Source organism: Danio rerio, chromosome 4, assembly GCF_052040795.2.
Source record: "Danio rerio strain M-AB ecotype USA chromosome 4, GRCz13ab, whole genome shotgun sequence".
In the NCBI taxonomy this organism is placed as follows: domain Eukaryota; kingdom Metazoa; phylum Chordata; class Actinopteri; order Cypriniformes; family Danionidae; genus Danio; species Danio rerio.
Window position 1 is genome coordinate 48,700,183 of NC_141024.2, and position 26,850 is coordinate 48,727,032.

At 37.7% G+C, this 26,850-nt stretch overlaps 1 protein-coding gene across 4 annotated transcripts; it reads right to left on the reverse strand.

The window, feature by feature from the left end:
* Positions 1-7,437: 7,437 nt before the first annotated feature.
* Positions 7,438-25,798, reverse strand: LOC101885455 (NLR family CARD domain-containing protein 3). 4 transcript variants are annotated; one of them, NM_001444855.1, is made up of 10 exons: positions 25,542-25,798; positions 25,001-25,095; positions 24,644-24,757; positions 23,491-23,604; positions 20,266-22,203; positions 18,056-18,229; positions 17,230-17,403; positions 11,334-11,507; positions 10,460-10,506; positions 7,526-9,834 (listed from the first exon to the last, which is right to left on the reverse strand). In NM_001444855.1, the coding sequence occupies exons 2-10, from the start codon at positions 25,048-25,050 to the stop codon at positions 9,308-9,310; spliced, it is 3,312 nt and encodes a 1,103-aa protein (NP_001431784.1). In that variant the 5' UTR covers positions 25,051-25,095; positions 25,542-25,798; the 3' UTR covers positions 7,526-9,307. The 4 variants fall into 4 exon arrangements, with proteins under 4 accessions (XP_088505772.1, XP_088505770.1, XP_088505771.1 ...); XM_088649646.1 differs by lacking the exon at positions 23,491-23,604 and having other exon boundaries at positions 7,438-9,834; positions 25,542-25,592; XM_088649644.1 differs by having other exon boundaries at positions 7,438-9,834; positions 25,001-25,592.
* Between the last annotated feature and the right edge of the window lie 1,052 nt (positions 25,799-26,850).

A 26,850-nucleotide genomic window follows, 5' to 3' on the forward strand; every position in this document is an offset into this window, starting at 1 on the left:
TGTACATACTGTAATTTGTTAAGTGCACTTCGTAGTTTATGTGCATCTTTTCTTATCATATAAAAGTTTAATCTACTCAGTTATGCACATGTTATATTATGCGTATTTTCAAAAGTTATGTGAATCATGACGTTTCCATCAATCTTTTTTATGCACATCTCCAAAATGAGCTCTAAAATAGGTGTGTGGAAATGTAAGACTAATGCGAGAAATGCCGCTTCATCTTTAAAAAGGGGAGGAGACAGACAGAAACTCAGAGTTTAGAGAATAAAACCTGCTCCGGACCAGGTTAGATTCACAGAGTAAGTTACCACGGTAACTGACTCTGAGTTAAAGTTAACTCTCTTTCAGAAACAGGCTTGACTTACCCCGATTTCTCGAGTTTAACAAACCTGCCATTTTGAAAAGGAAAACCCAGAGTTTCTCTCATTTCAGGGTTAAACCACTCTGAGTTTACACTTAACCTGCTTTCTGAAACAGGCCCCTGGTCTGATCCATCCCTATGGCACTGTCTGCCAATGAGCAATTGCCATGAAGGGCGGGGCCACACCCCATGCCGATGTAGAAAGGGTCAATTATTAACACACTGCATGTATTTCACGTGGAAGAACTCTTGCAAGATTGAAACTATATTACATCAAATGTTACAAGACGAATACTGTTTGTACTACTAGTTTTTCATTTACACTAACAGATTGCAAATGTCACTAGCTTTCATTCAAAACCAGATCTCATACATTTTAGACACACGCAGATCAATTTAATCTGCTTTAAGGGTAAAAACAACACATTGATTAACCTGGTTGGTTGAAATAACCACAGCATATGAGGAACATTAAAGATACATCTGCCTTAGTTCTAACATTAAGAGATTGTCTTTCATTTGTATGCATTAATGTTTCTAGAGATCTCTTCGTCTCTACGAAATTGTGCATCTGACAGGATGCACAATTTCAATGTCATTCAAAAGTCTTGTGAGGCGGTTCCTGCTGAAAATCCTGTAAAGCCCCTTTGTTTAGTTTAAATCATTTACTAATTTTGCTGAAGGGTACCTGGAACATCTGCGGCCAAAGTATTGGTCAGAATAACGCAAAATCAGTTGGTGCTTTGTTATCATGATGGTTTAAGCCCTTAAGCCAGTTTAATGACTGAGACAATTTGGTGATGCCCAAGATTTCAGATTCAACTCGTGTTGACCACTGCAATATGCCCATGAGTTCCTTCAATGTGTTTATTAAGGGATGATGATTTGCTGAAACTCTCCCCACACTGAGTGCATGTAAATGGTTTCTCTCCAGTGTGGATCATCATGTGGTGATTAAGGTGTGATGAGCAGTAAAAACTCTTCCCACACTGAGTGCATGCGTATGGTTTCTCTCCAGTATGGATCCTCATGTGTAGATTAAGGTATGATGATTGGCTGAAACTCTTCCCACACTGAGTGCATTTGAATGGTTTCTCTCCAGTGTGGATCCTCATGTGGTGATTAAGGTTTGTTAAGCAGTTAAAACTCTTCCCACACTGAGTGCATACGTATGGTTTCTCTCCAGTGTGGATCCTCATGTGTTGATTAAGGTGTGACGATTGTTTGAAACTCTTCGCACACTGAGTGCATGTGAATGGTTTCTTTCCAGTGTGGATCATCATGTGTTTATTAAGGTGTGATGAGCAGTTAAAACTTTTCCCACAATGAGTGCATGTGAAGGGTTTCTCTCCAGTGTGGATCATCATGTGTAAATTAAGGTGTGATGATTGGTTGAAACTCTTCCCACACTGTGCATGTGAATGGTTTCTCTCCAGTGTGGATTATCATGTGAATCTTAAGTTTGCTTTTGGTTGCGAAACTCTTTCCACACTGAGTGCAGGTGAAACGATTCTTGTCTCTCCTTTTTAAAACACCATCAGTCTGTAAATGAGTTTTTTCCTCAATTTTGACATGATGTTCCTCCTCTTTACTCCCCTCATTCTCTTCAATTAGGTCTGAAATAAATAAAACATTAGTTTTCATTAAGTCTTAAAAACTCTCATCAAAAGCTGAAAAGTGGAAAGACACTGGAAACATTGGCTACACACACTATAATTTTGATGCACATTAAATGTAAAATAAATCAGATCATATTGTGTTTGGTCCATTAACGTGTACACATTTAAGCAGATTCAATTCAATTCATCTTTATTTATCTAGTGCTTTTACAATGTAAATTGTGTCAAAGCCGCTTAACATAGAAGTTATAGTAAATTTAAACAGTGTCAGTCCAGTTTTTAGAGTTTTTCATAAAAGTCATTTTGGTCATATTGATAAGACACAGATTTCTACGATTTGTAAAGTGGACAGGGAATACTTGTTTGTTGTGTGCCTGACTGGTAAATGTATCAGAAAAAAAGTTCTGGGGTAACAGCTGAATAATTGCCTCACAGACATGAGACATACCTGTACAGCATCTGCATAAAGGCTGAATGTGCACCTTTCCCTTTGTTTGCTGTTGGGTCATTTTCATCCATTCTGGGGTGATTTTGAGGCTTAATTTGGCCAAAACGTTCTCAGTGTTTCAGCAAAGGGACTGATATTTGGGGACATCTTATTTTGACATATTCTGGAAAAATGCTCCATTGGCCTCTATTATAATTTTTTTTATAGTGCAAATAAAATACAATAAATAATAACAACAACAACAACATGGAAATCACTCAAATAAGCATATAAATGAGAGTAATAAATTCATTAAGACACAATGAGTTCCCCATCAATGGGAAAATGCTTTAAAATTTTTTTTAAAAACCTCAATACACTCTGGGCAAATTTACTCCCTTTTCGTTATATTCATGGCTGTTTTTTCTCCATTGACCTCTATTATAAGAACATTTTTTTTTATTGCAAAGCCATGACAGCATATATTCATGAATTTATGATTGTTGGTGTTTTTTGTAACGACATTGTTTAATTGGTCTCCACCCATGTGACGGCAAAAAGGAAATGGGTGAGAGAATAAAGGAGGAGGAGGAGAGTTAAAGAAGGCAGCATTATGTGGTGTGTAGAAGAAAGAGATGTTGACTGAACTGTTGCAGAGTGGGGAAACGAGTAGAGAAGTCGGGTCGAGATGAGCAGTGTAAACTAAGCGACTGGCTGTGAGAAACAAAAAGCGGAAGTATGTATTGAAGCAACAGAGCAAAGACCGCTGTCTTGTTACTGAAGTGCACGTGACGTCGTTGAATGTGTGCGTCACTAAAGACTTCAGTGCAGTGTGTCCTGAACAAAATCAACTTACTGATTTATCTCCTGACATGGAGTCAGCTGCCAACTCACCGGCTGGGTTCACCAACACCCTCAACCTTCACATCCACATTCGCCATTCCCCACTCATGTCCCTTGACCCCTCCACTCCGTGGGTAAGAAGCAAAAGTTTTTGTTTTCTTTGCCCAAATGCTTATTTTGTTTCTCTTGTTTTGTTTTCTCCCCGTACTATTGTTATCATTATTATTTTCCCCGTTTTCAAATCTGACAAATCTGCTGGCCTGAAATCATTTGCATTTTTTTCTTTCATTTGATTTATAAGTGCTGAGGGTTCTGCGTTTCATTGTTATATTGTTTGTTTTGTTGTTGATACTGATGTTTGTGTGTGAAAAGTATTTTTTATTAATATTATTGACTAATACAAACTTTATTTAGACAATTACAGCAATTATCTGAGTTTTTTTCTGGTTCTCTTTGTTTGTTATTTATTTATTTTTTTTATTTGTAACTGGTGGTGAGAGCTAGCCGTGGTATATTTTGTTTGAAATGTATTTTGACAGATATTCTGTCTGGCGCCCAAGATTAACTACTTAAAAACAAGTGACAAACATATTTGTTTAATATTTGTTTATTGTATTTTGGGGGGGGATCACCATTCCCACATCACCATTACATTTCCCTGTTGGGAAGAGATTTGTGATTTTTAAAATTGATTATCAGTTTCAGTGCAAAAAAGTTTCTGCCTTTTATATGGAGTATAGTGTGTGTGTGTGTGTGTGTGTGCGTGTGTGCGTGCGTGTGTGAAAGAGAGAGAAGCTGGATTTATTGACCTTATTCTAAAATGCGGAAGTGCGCCTGTTTTCGCGATTGTTTTAGAACTTCCGATTCAGTCGCCTAAGGTAGAAATGACTAGGAATAATAAACGGCAGAAAATGGTCAAACTACTTGCTCAACAAGCAAATGTTTGCATGACTATAAAGACCAAGTAGAATAATATAATAAGGAAATATCAGTTTGCAACATCAAACAGCGAAAATAGCAGTTTTTAATGTCTAAAAATGAATGTAAGTGAAAGACCGGAAGTCTCGTGCCAAAAAGATTCAAATGGTTCCGCCCGCTCGTCGGCGAAGAATAAGGTGAATACTCTAGCCTGGCACCGCACCACACACCACCGCTGACTGCACGCTCACCTCGCGAAATGGACGAGGCTTTACTCGCCACGTCCGCCATTGTGATGTTCTTTAAAATGACAGGGGGCGGTCAAAAGAAACCCACTGTAAAGTCAGACGGATAAACAGAGAAGTAGAAAGTTTCCGAAACTACGTCATTTCATTAATATCGTTCAATGTTTTAAACTAAATAGATTTTTTGTTTATATAAATTATTTTAATGATTATAAGGATTTTTATGACCATTAAAGATTTTTTTTTTATCAAACTTTGGTGCATCACTTGCTTTTGTTCATATCTCGGACAGTTTTACCCATTATAATTTCTTAAAATATTAATGACAGCAGAACATGGGCTGCCCTACAAATACATATTTTCATTATGGCAAGAATAAAAGCAAAAAAAGAAAAAGTACACTTACTAAAAAATACACGTTTCTTTAGATTTAGCCCGCTCCACAATTCAAACATTACTGTATGGCTAGTTTCACTCCTCTGCTTATGCTAAAAAGGCAATAATGGTCCAACATTTCTGACCATTATCATCAATAAAGCCTAGAAAAACAGGCATCAGTATATTGTGAACTGATAGGTTCAAATATTCCCTGTGTGTTTTGTTTTTGTGAAGTTTCAGTGCACTTTACTAACACATTTCTTAAAACAGTTTGCATAGAGAGAAAAGAGAGAATTCTAGACATCTAATTGTTGTTGTTCTGAGATTGTATGTAAATCGGTCTACAAACTTGTTGTGAGTGTTGAAGCTGGCCTCTGCTGAAGAAACAGCAAACTATCTACAATAAACTTTCTTTTAATTGAATCTCTGACTCCTGCTCTTCTTCATCTGATAGACTGGTCATTTTTGGGTTAAAACTGTTGGTCCCCCTACAAAGTGTATTTATGCACTCACACTAAAATCTGCTGTTTTACTCCACTGAACTCCATATAAAAGACAGAAACTTATTTGAACAGGCCCATCTAAAGGGTGAATGCAGCCAACTGATGATCAACAGTAAAAATGACACATTTGACCTCTTCCCAACAAGGAAAACAGCAACAATCTAGAATGCATGATTATTTGGTGTCATGGCTTTGCGGTTAAAAAATGTGGTTATAATGGAAGTCAATGGGTCCAAAAACAGCCAAGAACATAATGAAAGAGTATATAGATTGGGAGATTAATCGTATTAACATCACGATAACGATATTTTTGGCCCATGATCATGAAAACGGGAGACTAATAATACATAAAAGAATGACAAAAGACATGAGAACAAGTAACAAATGAAACTCATTCCTGTCATTCAATGAGTGCTTATGTGCATTTAGGAGAACTAGGCAGCACACTCAGAGCTGCAAGATGGATTTAATTTAGTATTCTTATTATTATAATATATCTTAATGAGGATTAAATGACTGAGTTGGTCTTTGAGAATGAAAACTAACCTGTTTGTTCCTGTGGATCTTCCTGTTTGACTGTAATTGTTTCTTCAATCTTCACATCTTCACTCTCCTCTTTAATAAACGCCATCTTTATAACAGTGTGGAGATCAGTCGCTTTAGCAGAATTTTTCTCTGCGTTTGGACACTTTGTCCTGCTTAAAATGAACAAAACAATAAAAATGTTCCGTTTAAAATAAATAAAACAATGAACAGAAATAAAGTAACTTCTCTTCAACACTTGCTTCAACAGTCTCTTTGTATGAAAGAAATTAACAAAAAGAAATCAGGTAAGTCAGAGCGAGAAACAAAAGCCACAAATGACCTGATTAAAACTAGTACTCCATTTCTTATAGTGATGTATACTTAGAATGGAATGACATTATACTATTTAATAAAGTAAACCTTCATTAAAACACTTATTACACACTGTTACATCCCTGTAACTTTATTTGAGTTTGTTCTTAATTGTTGTTTGTTTTATTTACTTTATTGTCTGCTTACAGCAACGTGTAGCATTTTTTTGCCCAAGACAAATTTTCTCTCGGGGACAAAAAGTTTATCTTATCTTTATTCAAACAATAGACCTCATTACTGTGAGTTAAATAGTAGCTGCTACTGCTATCCGCTACTACTATCTGCTTGCTGCTACTTTACTGTTGCAGTTACTGCTAACTGCTACTACTAACTGTTACGTGCTCTATTTACTGCTGTTGTTACTACGACCTGCTACTACTATCTCCTATTGCTACTGTTATATAATTTGTGATTTTTGTTCTGTTTGGTTGTGTGATTCGGTGTGCAAAAGAGTGAGTTTTGTGTTCTGTGTGAATCTTGCTTTTCTATAGCGAAACTACAGAAGCTGTATTTGGTTTTTCTTTTCTTGTGTTTGGTTTGTTGTTTGTTTTACTCTTGTATAATTTATCCCGTATATTGATTTTGATTTTCCTTGCAGGAACTGAGGTCCCATGGGTGCAGGATCTTGAGGTGGTGGTGGTGTCACTGCACTTGACATTCTTGCTGTGGACGGTTAGGGAAGTGTGGAGTGTGTGGATCTAGTGTGGTGTGTGTGTGTGTGTGTGGAAGTGTGCTTTTTGAACACAACGGAGCACTGGTGATTCCCCCTCCCATGTGTGACCTCAGCCCTGTAAGTTAGTTTATTCAATTTATTTCCCCGGTTAATTTCATTTTCATATTTACTTTGTAATAACGTTGTTGTTGTTGTCTTCTATAAATTTGTTTTCTTTTTTTTATTTTACTGCAGTTGTGTTGGAGGGAGGTGCTGGCAAAATGTTCAGAGAATGTTATGTGACTATTTTAATCTGCCACAAATTCTGAAAATAAATTTTGTACTTTTATACTATACCCACGTCTCTTGCCTATCCATATGAGAACTGAACCTGTGTGGCCTAAGAGTAAGGTTTAAGCCAATTTCTATTTCCTGGGAGAAAACCTCTCAGGTGGCGTAGTTGGATTTGCTTTGTGGATAAATTGACAATCCCTACTCTTTTCCCCCCCCCATATTCCCTCCTGCCACACAACACTGAAAACTCCTCATCTAGTCAAGAGTTACAGGCTTATTACTGGACACAGACATTACTGAGCTTGAGTTCTTTGCTTTATTAAGCATTATTAATCCACAGTTGTGCTTGTGAACATCAGTTAATGCACTGAGAGTCAACAAGAACTAACAGAGAACAACTTTATTGTCATCAACTAACATGAAAAGATCAATAAATACTGGAATAAATGTGTTTCTATTGTTCAGTTCAAGTCAAATCATGAAGAAGAAGAAGATCAGAAGAGCAGAAACAAATGTCACACTTCATTTCTCCTTTATTCATTGAGCTGCTGGATTTCTCAACAGTTGATTCAAGATTTGACAGAGATTCAGACAGGATTCAGACATTTCCATGTTCATCATCACATTCTAATATCAGCAGTGGATTTGACATTGACTTTTATTATTTGTGCTCAAACAACAGAGAAACAATGAAGAAGATCAATCTGTAGACAAGAATGAGCTGATCTGAACACAGCAGCATCCTGGAGGACACTTCATCAACATCAATGATGACACTAATGAAGACTGAGACACACGCACACGCACACACAGACACACAGACACAAACGAACACAGGCTCTCTCTCACACACACACACATGCATGTGGACACACTCTCTGTCACGCACACACACATAGGCCCCGTTTACACTAATGCGTTTTAGTTTGAAAACGCATAAGTTTTGCTACGGTTACGCCATCCGTCCACACTACGCCGGAGTTCTCGAGCGCCGAAAACGGAGCGTTTCGAAAATGCTGGAGAGGCCGTTTTCATTCTGAAACGCAGCTGCTCCGTCTCAGTGTGGATGATGGAAAACGGAGACATTTGAAAACGGAGGCGGGGCTGCTGACGTTCGCCTCTCTGATTGGGGCTTTTCCTGAATATTAAGTAGCCTAACACGCACAGTTCAGTCCTGCATCTTCTCCGTGTAAGTTAAAACTTCGCAAGTTTGATCATGGCTGCAGTCTCTTCTTCTCAGTTTGATATGGAAAACAGACTATACCGAGGACACGGGTAAATCTTCAAAGGGAACAGTGTACTTTATAACTTCATTCACATCACCCTGGCTACGTTGTTTTACTTTCTCAACAATAAAATGTAAACATGATATAAGGAACTGCCTATTTTCATTTTAATATTAACTAAACAAACAGCAAAAATGTTGAGGCGTCTTGCTGCATATATGAGCGTCATCTTCACTGTGTGGATATTTATAACAAAACGGAGCCGATAACAACTGCCTCCTTTCAATTTCATTGAAAATACGAAACAGCCTCTCTTTGCTGAATATCAGTTTTAATCGATAATGGCCATTATAAAAGTATAACATACAATAAGTTTATACATTATAGGAAATAAAGGCAAGCGATCAGTCAATATACAGAATGTACGTGCTTACATTAATCATTAACTTATCTTTGCGCTTAGCCAAAACACGTTACCTGAGAACAAGTAATAGATTCCAATGTCCAATGAATATGTCGTTAAATAAAGACAACAAGATGAAAGAAATATTCCGTTTAATAAATATAGTGAGGTTAGATCCAGCGGGAGATGCTTGATGAGAAGTCCGACTAGCACAGCTCTCATCTGGGTAGATTGGCTACAGCGCTTGCCTGAGAGTGTGTGTGTGGTCACGTGATGTGCGTTTTCAGCGTTTTGGTGTGGACGGAGAGCAGTTCAGAAACGCTGGGTGAAACGCGAGTGTGGACGCGGATCGTTTTCATTCTAAAACGCCGTTTTAAAACTAAAACGCACTAGTGTAAACGGGGCCATAGACACAAACACAGACTCGCACTTGCACACACACAGATACACACAAACACTCTCTCTCATTCAGACACACACACACACACTGCTGCTGACTGCTCCTGCAGAGGATTCTGGGTAAATCTCTCGTCAGTCTTCAGCTCAGTTTCACTGATGATCCAGAATAAACAGTAAACCCAGGGCAGAGCGGCTCAGTGAATGTGGTCTGGACTGAGTGGATGAGGCTCATTGTGTCTCTATAGATGTTGTAGAAGATCAGAGTTCCTGCACTGTGATCCACAAACACTCCTATTCTCCTGCTGAGCCGCTTCACTGGGAGATCAGTGCGTGTGTCATTGTGTCTGAATGAGGAACTGGAGGAAGAGCAGAACAAACTCCAGGACTGAGCATTAAATCCGAACCAAGACTCAGCACCTCTTCCCTTCCTCCTGATGCTCTTATATGACACTGATATACACACACCATCATCTCCACTCCAGTCAATCTCCCAGTAACAGCGTCCACACACACTCTCTCTGCACAACACCTGAGGCCAATAATCAAATCTGTATGGATGATCAGGATACGGCTGATTCTCCCACACACTCTTCACCTTTCTGTTCTCCTCAGACAGAATGAGTTGAGTGTGTGCTGTGTTTGGATCCAGAGTAAGAGAACGGACATCTGAACACAAGAACACACACATTTATAACCACAGCTGTGTGTGTGTGTGTGTGTGTGTGTGTGAGAGAGAAAGAGAGTGTGTGTGTGGGTGTTAGATTGTGTGTGCGCATGCATATGTTCACTGCTTTTTGTGCATGTGTCTGTGTGTGAGTGTGTGTGTGAGAGAGAGAGAGAGAGTGTGTGTGTCTGTGTGTGTGTGAGAGATAGACTGTTTGTGTGTGTGAGAGAGAGAGAGATAGACTGTTTGCGTGTGTGTGTGTGAGAGAGAGAGATGGACTGTGTGTGTGTGTTCATAGCTGTTTATGTGTGTGTCTGTGTGTGAGAGAGAGAATGTGTGTGTGTATGAGTGCGTGTGTGAGAGAGAGAGTGTGTGTGTGTGTGTGCGTATGTGAGTGAATGTGTGCATGTGTGTGTGTGAGAGAGAAAGTTGTGCGTACATGTGTGTGTGTGCGTGTGTGTGTGAGAGAGAGAGAGAGTGTGTGTGTGTGTGTGTGTGTGAGCGCATGTGTTCATAGCTATTTGAATGTCTGTCTGTGTGTGTAAGAGAGAGAGAATGAGTGTGTGCATGTGTGTATGTTTGTGAGTGCGTGTGCATGTGAGTGTGTGTGTGTGTGTGTAGTCCTACATTTGTGCAGTCCTGCTGTAATCCTCGTGTGTCCTCCATGATCCAGACTGTAAACACACACAGATGGAGAGAATGAGCTGTTTAGTTTCCCCCTCAGCTAATAAGCTAAAGCTAGCACTGAGCTGCTCAGCTACACGCTCCAAACTCTTCAGCTAAAACACACAACACTTGTTGGTTGAGCCGGGATGCACAATGAATGTAACACAGTGCGTTCTTTTCCTCTGCTGTTGGTGAAGCGAGCGCAGATACTGCTCATGTTGATGGAGACACCCTGCTGCAACATTCATTTATTACAGTGATCACACTTAGCTTTGCCATCGTTCTTCAGCACATGCAGCCTTTGAGCACATGTTGCAGTCCATCTCTAAACTATGTTCAGATTATTAAAGCTGCTCGCCAGCGCCCAAGTTCCTGACAGATTAGCAAGTGAAAAATACACATGTGTGCACAGAGAAGAGGAATCCAGATGTTGATTTTAGAACAAGAGTCTGAACATTAATCCAAGTGTCTGATTCCAGAATCTGAATCCATCTTCAATCCCCAACCCTATTCCTGACCTGATATTGTAGGATTCTTCAGCAGAAATGGAGGAAGAAGTTTCTCTGCTCAGCTCAAATGCTGAAACTGTACAGTGTGTCCCGCTTAATGTCACTGTAACTGAGCCAATACACTCCAACATTTACAGAGGAGATTCATTTCACACTCAATGATTTGCTCTTCATAGACATGACTGTAATACTCTACAAGCTGTATCTTCTGTCTGTCCTTACCCCATAACCCTCACAGAAAACTGAAGCTGATCACAAAAGAGCTTTCTAGTGTCTTTTTAAAGCCATTCAGTGTAAAAGCACAAGGCCAGTGCTGCTCCACATACTTGAGTTTGTCCAGTGTGTAGTTTGGATCCTCCAGTTGTTCAGAGAGCAGCTTGACTCCTGAATCTCCTGGATGATTGTAGCTCAGATCCAGCTCTCTCAGGTGTGAGGGGTTTGAAGTCAGAGCTGAAGACAGAAAACCACAGCCTTCCTCTGTCACCATACAGCCAGACAATCTACAAACACAGCAATAGTCCACATCACACAGTTGGACAATCACACATCTCTTTGTGTTGTGAAGATGCTGACTGCTGTTTCTGCTCATGTCAACAGCAGTGATGAACACACACATCCTGATTAGCTCTCCTTATTGATCGAGCCCTCGCATCAGCAAACACACACACACAAATAATGTTTCATCTTAATGTGGTTTAATAGTTGATTTTAAAACATTATAAGTGTGATTTGTTGATGATCGACACCAAGATGCAGGATTAAAGCTGGTTGTATGACTGTAAGACATTTACTCAAATGTTGCAGAGGTCTGAAATGTGTAATCAGGTGTAGGCTGGGTGATGTCAGACAATATTTATTAATAATCGACTTTAAAGATATCTTGATGTCTGATAATCTCATCTCTTCCCTTACATCTGTCATGAGACATGCCCACACGCCACTGCCGGCCTGCACACACACACACACACACACACACACACACACACACACACACACACACACACACACACACACACACACACACACACACACACACACACACACACACACACACACACACACACGATATACTTGGAATACTATACACGGAATACTTGGAGAAGAAAGAAACACTGGTGAACTCCTCTGAATGACCAAAACACCCAGGCGGGACAGAGCAACAGACCGATTCTGAGCTGCTTATCTTGGAGGATGGCCAGCACAAACTCAATGCAGCTTCACACTCTCGTCCAGCCCTACATCACAGCATCATCAAGACGCATTTATTAACTACTAAAACTGTGGACAAGCAAATGGTATACAGCCTATAGATACTGTCTAGCCAGTGCTCAGACTAATATGTGTGTAATGTGTTGAGGCCGCAGCTCATGATTGGCCATCCGCTTTCACTTTCACTCACACATTCCTCTCCAAAGCGTGTGAGGGGGTCTAAACCTCAGATATACTCATGAGCAAAAGGCCTGATCTCTCCTTCACATGTCTGGAGGTTTGTTTGGTTTATTTGTGTGTTAAAGTCATTCTAGATGTCTGTCAGCCTGTTCCTGTGGGTGAGATGGAGCGACTGACACATGAAATAAAGCTTTAGCATATGCATTCATCTACAATCTAAAGGAAAGTGTCGTGTTATTACTAGACTAATTACACTTACAGACTGGGCCGACATTTACTTGATCACTTCACTAGATTATCTTTCCCCAATAATGTGGATTATCTAATCTAATCTAACCTGATCTAATCAAATCCACATCGCCCAGCCCTAATCAGGTGTCCAGACTTAAAAGATGCTCCCTAAATGTGCAGATACATTATATTATATCACTTTTAATGCTTTCTAACCAATGCGAATGTTAACTCTTATGTTTAGGGTGGAATATGCTAGCAGTTAACGTTAGCTAGCTCTCAGCTAAACAACAGCTCTATTAGTTTAGCTTTAGCAGCCAGGAGTCTTAAGAAATAGAGCGGTGTCCCACATGTGTCTGAGTGACAGTGACTGATGTGCACTTGAACAGGGCACTCATATGGAGGAGGAGCAATAAGACGCAGCCGCAGACAAGCGTATCACACGAGAGTGTCAGTGCCCATTCCAGACTCACAGTGGATTTAACAGTGATGTTGCCTGTTTTCCAGACAAACACACTCAACCAATGACTATTGCTGGACCAAGTTCATGTCTGAATATTAGCGAGTCCTAGACTATAGAAAGAAACGTCTTGATTCTGGACTCGAATACTACAGCCCTGACAGTCACAAACTTTAGCTTGTAGATCAAACCTTATTGTATAAACCTAACGATTTAGCTAAAAATTCATATTTATCAGTCAAACCGCTGTAAGCACACATACACACACACACACACTTCACCAGGACGTTCGTGTCTCTCTGTGTGTGCACGCAACTGCATTTTTTCTCTATATAGGCAGCTTTTCCATGCGTTTTACATCTCAGATAATGAACTCGCAATATTCAGGCATATTCTGAATACACATGAAAGATTTTGTGTAACACGTTGATCTCGTCGTGTAACTCATGTAGCAGCAAAAAAAAAATCAAACAAGGTTCACACAGGTCGCATCCCACATCTTGTGCTTTATTCTTATGTCAACAGCGTCACTATAGAAAATAACTTAATCCGAGCATCAGAGAAAAAAAAAAACATTGCTCCCGCGCACATGCGCTTCTCATGTTACAGATAGTTCATAGAATACACACGCACACATATGGAACAAAATCAATGCCAATAGTCTTGAATTAAAAAGCTTGTTGAATAGCACAAACTGAAAAAAAAAATATTACACCGTATTAACAAGTTCTTGTAAAATGAGTAAATGAGGTTTTAGTCATCTATTTTTGCCCTTATGTAACGGAAGCCAAAGAACAATTAAGAACAAAGATATTCAAAACCAACAGTTAAACAAAAACCAAAAGTAACAAAACAGTTACTTCAATAAGTCATGCCTGTCTTTCTCTTCTTTTTTTTAGTTTTTGGGGTTCTGCCACGGGTAAACGTTTGCAAAATATCTTTAGTTTGTCCAGATTATTGTTTTATTGGTATGTAGCCTATAGGCGAGAAAAAGGTAATAACGCAAAAGTGGCAATGTCGCAGCCAATTATAAGTAATCAAATGAGTCGCCTGTGGTTTGATAATAGGGCTATCATAACTGACTTTAATTTGTTTTCAGTATAAAAAAAGAAATTCCTTCTTTGAACAGTTTTTATTGTAGTCTAATAACTTTTCAGCGACCGGTTGTATTTTATGATTAGCAATGTAATTAGCAATTACACATCTAAACTTAACTAAACTGGTTTGAATTTAATATAGTTGTCACTTCAGCTTTAACATACGTGGTTGAGTGGTTCCTGCAAAAATCTCAGTGTTCATCATCATGGGGTTATTACTGAGCTTTAATCGCCATCTACTGGAGAGAATGTATTTGCTCATTTATTCTATTAACTCTTTTCTGCAAGTCTGTTTTATGGTTTTACAAAGTCAAACCATTATGTTTTTGTTTTATATTTTGAGATGATCATATTTAAATAAACAATTGCTAGGGTAGCTAATAGTTTCTTTTTTCTTGTTTTCAAAAAAAATCAGTAGCCTATAAAATCATAATTTTTGCTTGACAAAGTTATTGGTTTAGGATTCTCGATGCATTTTTGCTAAATGAGTGTTGGATACTCATAAGCTTACACTAGTTAAATCAATTATATTATCAGAAATGACAGATATAAGAAAGCCATTAATATTCATCACTCTTTTTACAATTATACAAGCAACATTTTGCGCCGACTTCAGCTCCACTTGGAAAACATGGTAAACAGTGAGGTGTTATTCATATAAGCCCAAGCATGACATATGTCATGATTAATATAATAATCGATACACTCTTGTAGGCTATATTCTTATGCTTGGCCAAATGTCACGACTTTCACTTTCACTTTACATTATTATGCACAAGCCCAGATATCGTCTGAAACTTCGGAAGAATTCCCATCATATATTGGCAGCCATCCAGTATCTCTTAACCAGTTTGATATGCGGCGCTGGCTCTGACCGGCCTCCGGAGCTCGCGGCCACTCATTCGACTTTGTCGTGTGCAAGCCACACAGCACAGGTATGAAAACGCTAATCATTTCATTCATTCATCAAAACATTCATTTTCCTTCTGCTTAGTCTCGATTTTAGAGGAAAAACAATTAATCTGGACAAAACTAAAGACATTTTGCAAGCGTTTAACCATGGCAGAACCCCAAAAACTAGAAAAAAAAGAAGAGAAAGACGATAGCAAAGTGATAGCTAAAAAGGATAAATAGAAATATTAATTTAGAATCACAGATGACTTATTTAAGTGCAATAGCCCAAATAAATGTCATAAAATAATAATATTAACAATCATAATAATAATTTAAATAATGAAAATATATAACCTATCCCAATCCTGACATAGCTGCGGTTAAATAATAACTGAAGACGCTCCTTTAATGCATTCGCTTGTTATGTTAAATTATTTTAAATTACACGCCCCATCCATACCCAACCTTAAATCATACCTGAACTCTCTGTTTAACAGTTCCAAGTAACTGTTTTGTGTGACATTCTCATAAAATCTCTCTGCTTTTGAATATCTTTGTTCTTAATTGTTCTTCGGCAATGTTTATCTATTTTGTATTATTATAAGATTTCCTCTCCTGTTTCTCTTACGTTTGTATTCCTTAGCTGTCAAAATAATACTTCACGTCTATGGAAGAAGAATTAATAAAGATAGAGAATGTGTAACATCATATTCATCCAAAGATGGTTTATGTGTAACAGCACCGGTCCGAGCAGGGAGCGAGCTTGTGATACCGGCATGGGAGACAAATGCTCCAAGGATGCTACAGATTGCAGAACGTCTGTCCCTGGTTTATGCGATCACCAGCTGGCTTCCGTTACATAAGGGCAAACATAGATGACTAAAACCTCATTTACTCATTTTACTCATACTTTTTATCATTTATAATGTCCAAGGCATTGATATTAATATTAAATACTACTTTTGTTCCTTTATTAGCCTTTTCTCGCCTGTTTACTGGGTTAAAAATCTTACATTATTCCATCTCCACCTGCTGGTAAAAGCTAGAGCAGCTGGCGATCTTCAATCTGCAATCTATTGCTTCTCCTGCAGTTCCCGGATGTAATGTTGAATTTTAACAGTCGAATTTGATCCACTGAATTTATGGAAGCGAATATTTGAACTGAAATAAAATTAACTGAAAATTACCTTTTGAATATTATACATCGAATTTTTAAAGGGTATTGAATATTTTGTAAGTGAAATCTGAAAATTGAATATGAATTATTGAATTTTTAAGTATGAAAACGTGTTTGAAATATTTTTCGTTGAAATTTTCACAGCTTAAATAAACAGATATGTTAAATTTCAGGACCTAAAAATACAAACCCTGGAATTCAAGTCATTAAAATGCAAGAACTTGTTAATACGGTGTATTATTTTTTTCAGTTTGTGCTATTCAACAAGCTTTTTAATTCAAGACTTTTGCCATTGATTTTGTTCCATACACACACATATACACACGCACACACATAAACACACACAATGGCGCGCACACACACACTCTCTTAAAGGAGCCCCCCCATTTTTACTCGTTACAGACTCTTGTCAGATGTTATTTTAGAGAGGGAGCATGAGATTGACTGACTGTTTACACAAAACGCGCGTGCTTGTACGGGCATGACGTGGAGCCAATCCACGAATCACAGCACATTATGACACAAGACCAATCAGAGTCACTTGAGGGCGGGCCTTTCAGAGGAACTAGGAAATATGACAGTCGTTTTCATGTTTGCTGAGTATAATCAAAGTGAGATATATGAAAAAATAATATGATATCCTTCAATTGAAACATGAGCACACATTGCTTTGCACATTATAAACACAACCAAGCCTTAAAATTACATTCTGGATCACCCCTTTAAAATAAACTGATTCTATTAACTTTAAGTCATATTTGGGTATATAAGAAAAAGAGAAACTCTGAAAGTGCAACATTTTGTAATATACTCAGTGATGCTTTTAAATATATTTTATACACTTGCATTAGTATAGTTATGATTGAAATCACATCACTGTAAATGTTTTGTTTCTTCTTTCGCTAATCCACTGAACGGGGCTCCACATTTGATAACCCAATATAACTGTATCTGTTGAGTGGAGAATCATTTACCTCAGTGTCTTCAGTTTACAGTGTTGACTCTTCAGTCCATCAGAGAGAAGCTTCACTCCTGAATCCTGCAGGTCATTGTTACTCAGGTCCAGCTCTCTCAGCACACAGTTTGAGGATTGTAGAGCTGAAGACAAACTCTCACAGCTCCGAACGGTGAGTTTACACATGGCCAGTCTGAGAAAGAAGAACACAGATTACATTAACAGAGTGATTTTAGTCATTCATCTGATGTAAAAACAAACTATAAGGTAAATAATATGACAAAACTATTGGAATTTGTGTCAATTCAAATTATTGACTATTGTTATTTAATAAAACTGAATATTAAATATCATTTAATATATTCTTGAACATGTTTAATGTAAAAAAATGCTAAATTTGAGTTCAGATTAGAGGACCACGAGACTTTATATATTTATGAACCTGCAAAATGCAAATGATTAGAGCCTGTCAAAACTGCTACAGCGTCCAGAAACCTCCTCAGACCTCATCAACGTTGCTTCTCTTGTTTCAGTTTATTTTTTATTTTTTGTCAGAATGACCAAAACATCTGACAAATTCCTAAATATATCTTTCCAATAAACCAATTAAAAGATAAACTATAAATATGATCATATAAAAAATAAAGTAAGAATAACAGATTTTAGAGGTAATTAATTAAAATAATCATTAAAATACACTGATTTCCTGAACTGTTTAAGAAAAAGAGCGACTTTCATTTGAGAAGCAGCATTTTGCAGTTTCTCCACTAATGCTCTTAAACATATCTGGGCATTTCCATCTTAATCAAAACACTTTTAATGTTGTTGAGTGGAGAATCATTTACCTCAGTGTGTCCAGTTTACAGTGTTGACTCTTCAGTCCATCAGAGAGAAGCTTCACTCCTGAATCCTGCAGGTCATTGTTACTCAGGTCCAGCTCTCTCAGCACACAGTTTGAGGATTGTAGAGCTGAAGACAAACTCTCACAACACTGAACAGTAAGATTACAGCACTGTAGCCTGTGTAGAGGACAAACAGCAACAAAATCAGCAGTAAGAAATGAGCAGTGTTGAGTGTTCATGAGTCCAGGCTACAGTGATAAAAGTAACACTGATAATAAACTATATATATATATATATATATATATATATATATATATATATATATATATATATATATATATATATATATATATATATATATATATATATATATATTAGTGCTGTCAATCGATTAAAAAAAATTAACTAATTAATCGCACTTTTAAAAAAAATTAATCGCGATTAATCGCATTTAAAAGACTGAAACTTGTAATTTTGGCTATTCGAGTGCAAAATTAATGTAAACGCAAGACAAATACTGTTTAAATTCAAAATATAATTCATTATTAGAATTTTGTTTAACTTGTAACACAGATTTCTTCATGTAAACAACATACCCACAATAAACCATCAAGATCCTGGCTTGACAGCCATATTTATTACAGAAATTAAAACACAGGCATGTTAATGACATTAGAATTTCAAAACAATCAATGCCAATAAAGAAAACATTGATTTCCAAGTTGGATTCTAATTGGACTGCAAATAAAAAGCCAAAATACAGGAATTGCAGATATGGAAAATTATAATAATAATATTAATAAAGTATTGAAAATCTGTGCATGCCCTTGAATAGGTTTACCAACTCCCATTCTATAAAACCACAAAAGCCATATATAGGAAATAACGATAGTTGATAAATTAAAAAAAATACTTTTTTAAATTTATTTATTATTAAAATAAAATTATAATCCACACTGGAAATGTGGGTGCCTGTGTGTTTTAAGGGAGCCTAATAAATAATGAACATAATAAAAACTGGCAGAAAAACATGACAGTCTGCTAAGTGTTTTATGGGCCGATCAGATCATAAGCAGATGATCAGCCCGGCCCAAAAAGTATGTCGAAACAGCAGGAAATTGCCGGCTCTGCCCCTGGCCACAACAGGAAAAAATAAATGTAAAAAAAAGCGTTAATTGCGTTAATTTTTTAAACGCGTTAATTATTTCAAATTAATCGCATGCGTTAACACATTAATTTTGACAGCGCTAATATATATATATATATATATATATATATATATATATATATATATATATATATATATACTGCTCAAACAATAAAGGGAACACTAAAATAACACATCCTAGATCTGAATGACTGAAATATTCTTATTAAATACTTTGTTCTTTACACAGTTGAATGTGCTGAAAACAAAATCACACATGTAATCAAATGTATTAACCCATGGAGGACTGGATTTGGAGTCACACTCAAAACTGTAGTGAATTGCAGGAATTGCTGACACACTCCAGACACATGGGCATTTTCAGAACAAGACTATTATTTCATTTAAATCTGCTCTTTTTATTGATTGATTTATGTAAACTACATTAAAATAAACTAAACCTGTATTTCCCCATTCATGTGACTGTAATGAGTTATTGAACAGATTATTAATAACTAATCAGAGAGCATTTTACTGAGCTCAGTGTAAAGTTTAGTGTTTAGGCCTACAGTAAATGTAATATTAGAGGCATGTCTGCGGCGAGACGGCAATACTGTGTCTAAAATTACACTATTTCTCTAATCAGAAAACAAACACAATAATCCAAGAGCAACACTGTGTTAGATTTGAGCAAATACACATCAACAAATGTCCTATTCAATTGGAGGAGCACAGGGATTTACAGGGATTTGAGTTATTTTCCAGGATAAACTGTAAAGCAAATGAAGTAGATTATTAAATAAGTACAAATGTTGTTTGTGTGAGTAAAAAGTCAAGAAAAGTTTGTTAAATATGTTTAGAAATGATGAAATAAATGAGCAAATAATAAAACAGAACACTGCCGCCGCGTCCCCATGCAGTGATATGGTGTATCAGCGATCTCACAGGGGGACGATATGGCCAGCTAAAGATTTTCTGTTAAAGCAGGGCAGTGATTCACTAAACTGATCTGAGTCTTCAGTGCAGACTGATGTGTGTCTTCTGTGATCAATCAATGAATACTTACAGAGCTCTTCTGCAGTTTCTCACAGCTGCTGTCAGTCTCCGTCTTCCCTCATCTGATGTGTTGAATTTATTAGAATCTAACTCATCCAGCGGCTCCTCTGACATCTCAATCATGTAGGAGATTGTTGAGCAGTGAGCAGGAGAGAGTTTCTCCTCTGAGTGTTTGTCTGATTTCACAAACTCCTGAATCTCTTTGGCCAGAGTCTGATCTTTCACCTCCAGCAGACAGAGGAACAGATTGATGGATCTTTCAGCTGAGAGACGTTTATCTCTTTTGATCATGTCTTTAATGTACTGTGTGATTCTCCTGATGTTCTCTGAGCTCTCCTCTGTGTGTGTCAGCAGATCCTGGAAGAGTCTCTGATTGGACTCCAGTGAGACGCCCAGCAGGAACCGCAGGAACAGATCCAGATGACCATTACTGCTCCTGACAGCTTTATATACTGCTGAACTGAGCAGATCATACAGAGACTTCTCAGAGCTGGCCTGTAGATATTGATCATCTGAATATTCAGATTCATCACTGTCTGACTCATCTTCATCATCTGAATATCCTCTGTCATAAATCACCCTCAGCGGTTCTCTGTTCTCTGTTAAATGGCAGTAAAACACAAAGAAAGCAGCCAGAAACTCCTGAAAGCTGAGATGGATGAAGCTGTAGACTTTCCTCTGATGAATCACAGATTCCTCCTTGAAGATCTCAGTGCAGATCCCAGAATACACTGAGGCGTCAGTGACGTCTATGCCGCTCTCAATCAGGTCCTCCTCATAGAACATCACATTGCCCTTCATCAGCTGTCTGAAAGCCACTTCAGCGAGTTTGAGGATCACTCCTCTGTTGGACTGCAGGAGTTTCTCTGGATCTCTCTCTTCATACTTCTGCTTCCTCATGTTGATCTGAATCAGCAGGAAGTGGATGTACATCTCAGTCAGAGTTTGAGGGATTTCTGCACTCACATCTTCTTCCAGGAGCTTCTGAAGCACAGTGGAGGAGATCCAGCAGAAGACGGGTATGTGGCACATGATCTGGAGGCTTCTTGCTCTTCTGATGTGGGAGATGATTCTGCTGGCTTGATGCTCGCCGCTGATTCTCTTCCTGAAATATTCCTCCTTCTGAGGCTCAGTGAATCCCTGAATTTCTGTCAGACGCTTGATGTATCTGGAGGGGATCTGATGGGCTGCTGCTGGTCTGGAGGTGATCCAGATGAGAGCAGAGGGAAGCAGATCTCCTTTCAGGAGGCTCCACATCAACACAGCCACTGATGAAGATTCAGTCACAGCACAAACTTTCTCCTCATCTGAAAAGTTGAGTGTGATTCTGCTTTCATCCAGACCATCAAAGATGAACACAACTCTACACTGCTCATAAATCTTGGGCTCCAGATCTTCAAGTTCAGGATGAAAGTCCAGCAGAAGTCTGTGAAGACTGTACTGATGATCTCTGATCAAGTTCAGCTCTCGAAATGGAAGCACAAACATGAAATCTACATCCTGATTGTCTTTTCCCTCGGCCCAGTCCAGAATGAACTTCTGCACAGAGACGGTTTTCCCGATTCCAGCGATGCCTTTAGTGAGAACAGTCTTGATCTGGGCTTTCTCCTTCTCCATCTTCTCCTCATGTCCTGCTCCAGCTGAGGCTTTAAAGATGTCATTGCAGTAGACTGGAGTGTGTTGTGAGGGTTCTGTTCTGGCTCTTTTCTCCATCTGTAAAACCTCATGTTCTTCATTCACTCCTTCACTCTCTCCTTCTATGATGTAGAGCTGTGTGTAGATCCTGTTCAGGAGGGTTTGAGTCTCTCCATGGTTGATTCCCTCAAATAATCTCTCATACTTGTTCTTCATGCTGGTTTTGTGCTGCTCTTTGACTCTCTGAAGTTCATCATGTTCTGGTTGGAGTGAATCCTGCTGCAGGTCTCCAGTCTGATCATCTCTAGCCACACTGCAGGAACAACAACAACAACACAAAGAACCAACGAGTGTGAGTGTAAAGATCCTCTAGTAAAGCCATGTGTGTTTTCTCTGAACCAGCTGAGACACAATACACAGATTTAATCCAGAACCAAACTACAGTAATACAGAAACAGTTCCAGATCAGCAAGAACCGACTTCATTTTAGAAGTAGGTTTACAAATAAATGAAAAATACTAAATATTGACTATAGACTGATTACTATAATAATTACTATAGACTGATGTAATGAGCCTGTTTCTAAACTTAGGCATTTTCAACTAAACCACACATTAAACAATTCACTTTAATTAATCTAATCAGTGTTGCATTTAAATTAAATCTACTTATTTATTCATTGATTTATTTAATTAAACATATCGTCTGTAAGGGTTACATTCATGGAGCTCACCTCAGTCACTGTCATTAGTTGTCATAACTTTATTATTATTATTTTCAAATCAATTTAAGGTAATATATGCACATTTCAGAGGGTGTGCACTTTACGGCAGGGGTGCAATTCTTGGCATTACACCGCTTCATCTATTATTTATCTCTATAATGTAAGCCTATAATGCATAATTCTAGCCCACATTTTGTAATAGATTGATTAATTCAATAGACAGATTTTTACAAAACTTGACAACTGAAATGAGGCCATGTATGAGAAAGTCTGACCGCTCTGATTTATGTTTGGTGACGATGTCTGTGGGTGTCAAAATTTAAGTGCACATTTTTGCTAACAATATACATGTAGATTTTTTTCCAAGTTTAGTTTCATCAATTGTAAATAAATCATTTTTAAATTGTAAGTTGCATTTAAAGTAAAGTTATGCTGAACAAAGTGTGTGTAAACAATTATGTTTGGCTTTTGACACTAAGAAATAGCTATTAACTTATTTTTTTGGGTGGGGCCAGTGAACATTTCGGCAGGGCAAGTAAAATTCTGAACCACTGGCCCGATTGGGCCACTAGAAAAAAATCCTTAGCCTTGAACCCTGTGTGGTGTGTTTGCCTCACAGAACTTGTTCATTCATCTTGTCTAAAATCTTTCTTTTTATCACAAATCCTTTGCTGACTATTGTAAAAGCCTGTAAACTCACTCTAGTAACTCTAACAGTTTGAGTATTAATACTTTCGTCACTTATTACTACTTCAGTACTTCACTAAAATGTCTTGAATGGACTGTGAGAATAAAGTGTAATAATGTCTGATCTACTAGAAACACAGGATCATATAAATGCTGCAGTGTAATCATGTGTGTGTAGAGATGATCTACCTGACAGCAGGTCGTGTGTTTTCACTCTTAAATTTTATTGGTTCAGTCATAGACGCGTCACTCTTCATAGACACACAGCTGGGCTCTGCTTCTGCTCTCTTCTGATGAACTGAACTAAAACAGAGAAGATTAAAGTTGAGCGCTGCACACACTGCACAAACCTGATATTAATCATTCTTCATTTACAAAAACACTTAAATTAATTTCCTTTATATTTGAACAGAAACTGTCTGAATGTGGAAAATATCAGCAAACACAAATCAAGGCTCATTTCTAGTAGAGAAAACCCAACAGAAATGCAGCACTATTAGAGCAGATTAGAGCTGAAACTAATCATCAAATCACTGAATGAAGTCCACAGTGTAGGTGTGGGAGGAGCTTAATCATTCAGGCGTGTCAATCATCATCACATGACTATATAAGCAGCAGTATAAACTGCACTGTGTCAGCTGACTGTTATTCCCGCCTCCAGCAGCTCCCCTTATCCTCCTCCTCATCACTCAGTCTTTAGAAGGTCACTCATCAGGGGTTTGTCTGCAGAGCTCCAGTCCAGACTTTGAGGACAGCAAGACAAGTTCATTTACCATCATCTATCATGACTGAATGAGCAGGAGAACTCGAGAAATATCAATTCTAGAAACCAAATGTGTTGATCAGCAGCATCTATGAGGCCAACACAACATGATGATGACTGCGCTTCAGTGAAAACAGACTCAGATCAGAGGAATGGCTGATCAGTACAGCACAGAAACAGCAGGGGAAAGTGTGCAGGAAAAGCCCTTTATGGCAGGAGATCGGGAACACTTTAGTTTAGCTCACAATTCATACTATTAACTACCGGCTTATTATCTGTGTAATGTGAACATATGAACTGCTCATTAGTAGTCATACAGTATGATCTTATTGTGGATCCCTAACCCTACCCAAAACCTAAACCCACCTTCTACCTCACTAACTATTAATAAAGCGCTGATTGGTTTGTTAACACCATCAATTGTGGCCTGAAGTGTAAAGTGGAGATCTTCAAGCACTATCCTGCAGAGCTCAGATACAACATCTAACATCTGAAACCCAACAGATCCACAACACTAATTACCTGATTCATTTATTATGAAAATACTCATCAGTTGCAGATATTAAAGAGATGATCTACCTGACAGCAGGTTCTGTGTTTTCACTCTTAAAATATAATGGTGGATCCATAGACGCGTCACTCTTCATAGACACACAGCTGGGCTCTGCTTCTGCTCTCTTCTGATGAACTGAACTAAGACAGAGAAGATTAAAGTTCAGTGCTGCACACACTGGAATCAACACACCAGATTTACTCAACATTTCATCATTAAAACACTGTTTAAACAGCATTTAATGACAATTTATATATAATGTATAAAATCTTTCTGGCTGTGTGTGTTAAATATTCTGACAGATTAAAAACACAACTAACAGAGAGTAAATATAATATCCTGTAGAAAATAATCATGTGAAATGTCAAGTGTAGGTCTAATACCTGCATCCTGTAGATAAGTACAGATCTTCAGGTGTGTGTGTGTCCTCCATGATGGATCTGAAGAGTTTGATCTCCAGCAGAAACTCTAGAAGTAACTGATGAACAATCACAGATCTCCAGTCATTGATCAGCCATCATAATTCAGCTGAATGCAGGAATAGATCAGCAGCTGAGACACTCAAATCCAGAAGCTCATCACGAGTAAACTAAAGCGTCATCCGTTTGATTATAATAACTTCATACACACATTCACATAAAGCTTACAGGTTTTGTCAAGACATTAATGATTTAAAGCTGTTCTGCGTTGTAAATTGTGGATTCTGTCTGTTTAAAATGGCAACACAACAACTAAAACTTTCACTTTCGTCTCTGAGGTCATGAGTTCAGTGAAAAACATCCGTCACAAACACTCTAAACAGAGCAAAGAAGAGTCAAACAGCTGCAGGGTTATCAAATCACCTGTGGAGTAACATTTTACAAGGGTGGTTTTACCTGAAGCAGTATAAACATTGGACACAAAGAAAACAGAACAAACACATACCCGGACATCCTCCGCCTCCTCCTCCTCTTCTTCTTCTTCTTCTTCTTGTGTGGCGAGTTATAGAAAGCAGCGTCCCAGACAGCACACATACGTTTGGCCGACGTCGTGCCGATTTTCAAAATTCCATCGGTGCGATGTCGCTCAGGGAGCGTTTGCTAATTGGCAAAATGTCGCCGCAACGTCGGCAAATGATCGGAAACGCTGTCCGGCCGATGTTAGGACGACGCAACCGGAAATACCGGCCGCTCCGCGGAGGCGCTGTTCTCAGGCGTTTTGCTCATACTTATGGACCACTAGCTGCAGCAGCTGCTTATTTATAATAAACACGACACACCACTCTCAATAACAGTTGAAGATTTATTAATTTTTCACAAACATACAGATAGATTAACATACTTTTATTACACATAACCATGTTTTACCACGTTTAAAACAAAACCAACAAGTTGTAATAACCATGGCTGAACTGCTGTGCAATAAAGATTTTAAATACAAAGTCCATTGCAGCATTTTATTAAGACCATAGGAATATTTACAAATACTTCAAAACATGTACACTAAGGGTGACTATAGTTTACTATAGTAAACACACTAATCACTTGTGTAAGCAAATGCTATAACGCTTATAATTTCTTAAATAGTGTTAAAGAAAATGCATGTTTCCAAGACTATAATTTTAAAATACAAGATAATACCAGTCATGTGTTCAGTATCCAAAAGACTTTCTTCAGGGAGTTACAATAATAAAAGAGGACACAAACACAAAATAAATACCAAGCAAACAATATTTACAGTAGTAAATAAAATCATACAAATTAAAATAATTGTCTGATAAAATCTTATTAAAGTCTGTAGTCAATTTTTTTACATTTTTTTTTATAAATGGCATTCAACAATTTGCTATCTTCTCTGAACTAATAACACATCAATAATATAAAATAACAATACTTTCTCAGAGATAACCAGTTTTTTTAAGCAAATTCTAATGCACGACACAAAACAGATTTTGTCATATATATATATATATATATATATATATATATATATATATATATATATATATATATATATATATATATATATATATATATATATACATATGTTAACTTATTCAAACAATAGCCCTCATTACTGTGAGTAAAATAGTACTTCGTTGTATAAAGTGTCAAATAATAATGTAAACAGCAGGTGTATGATTAAGCATAGGATGAAAACCTAAAACTTTAATCAATCGGTTTATATTTATGTAAAAGTTTTAAAACACAAACCTTTGTCCAGTTGAATCCAGCGAAAGAATGGCGCAGCCTTA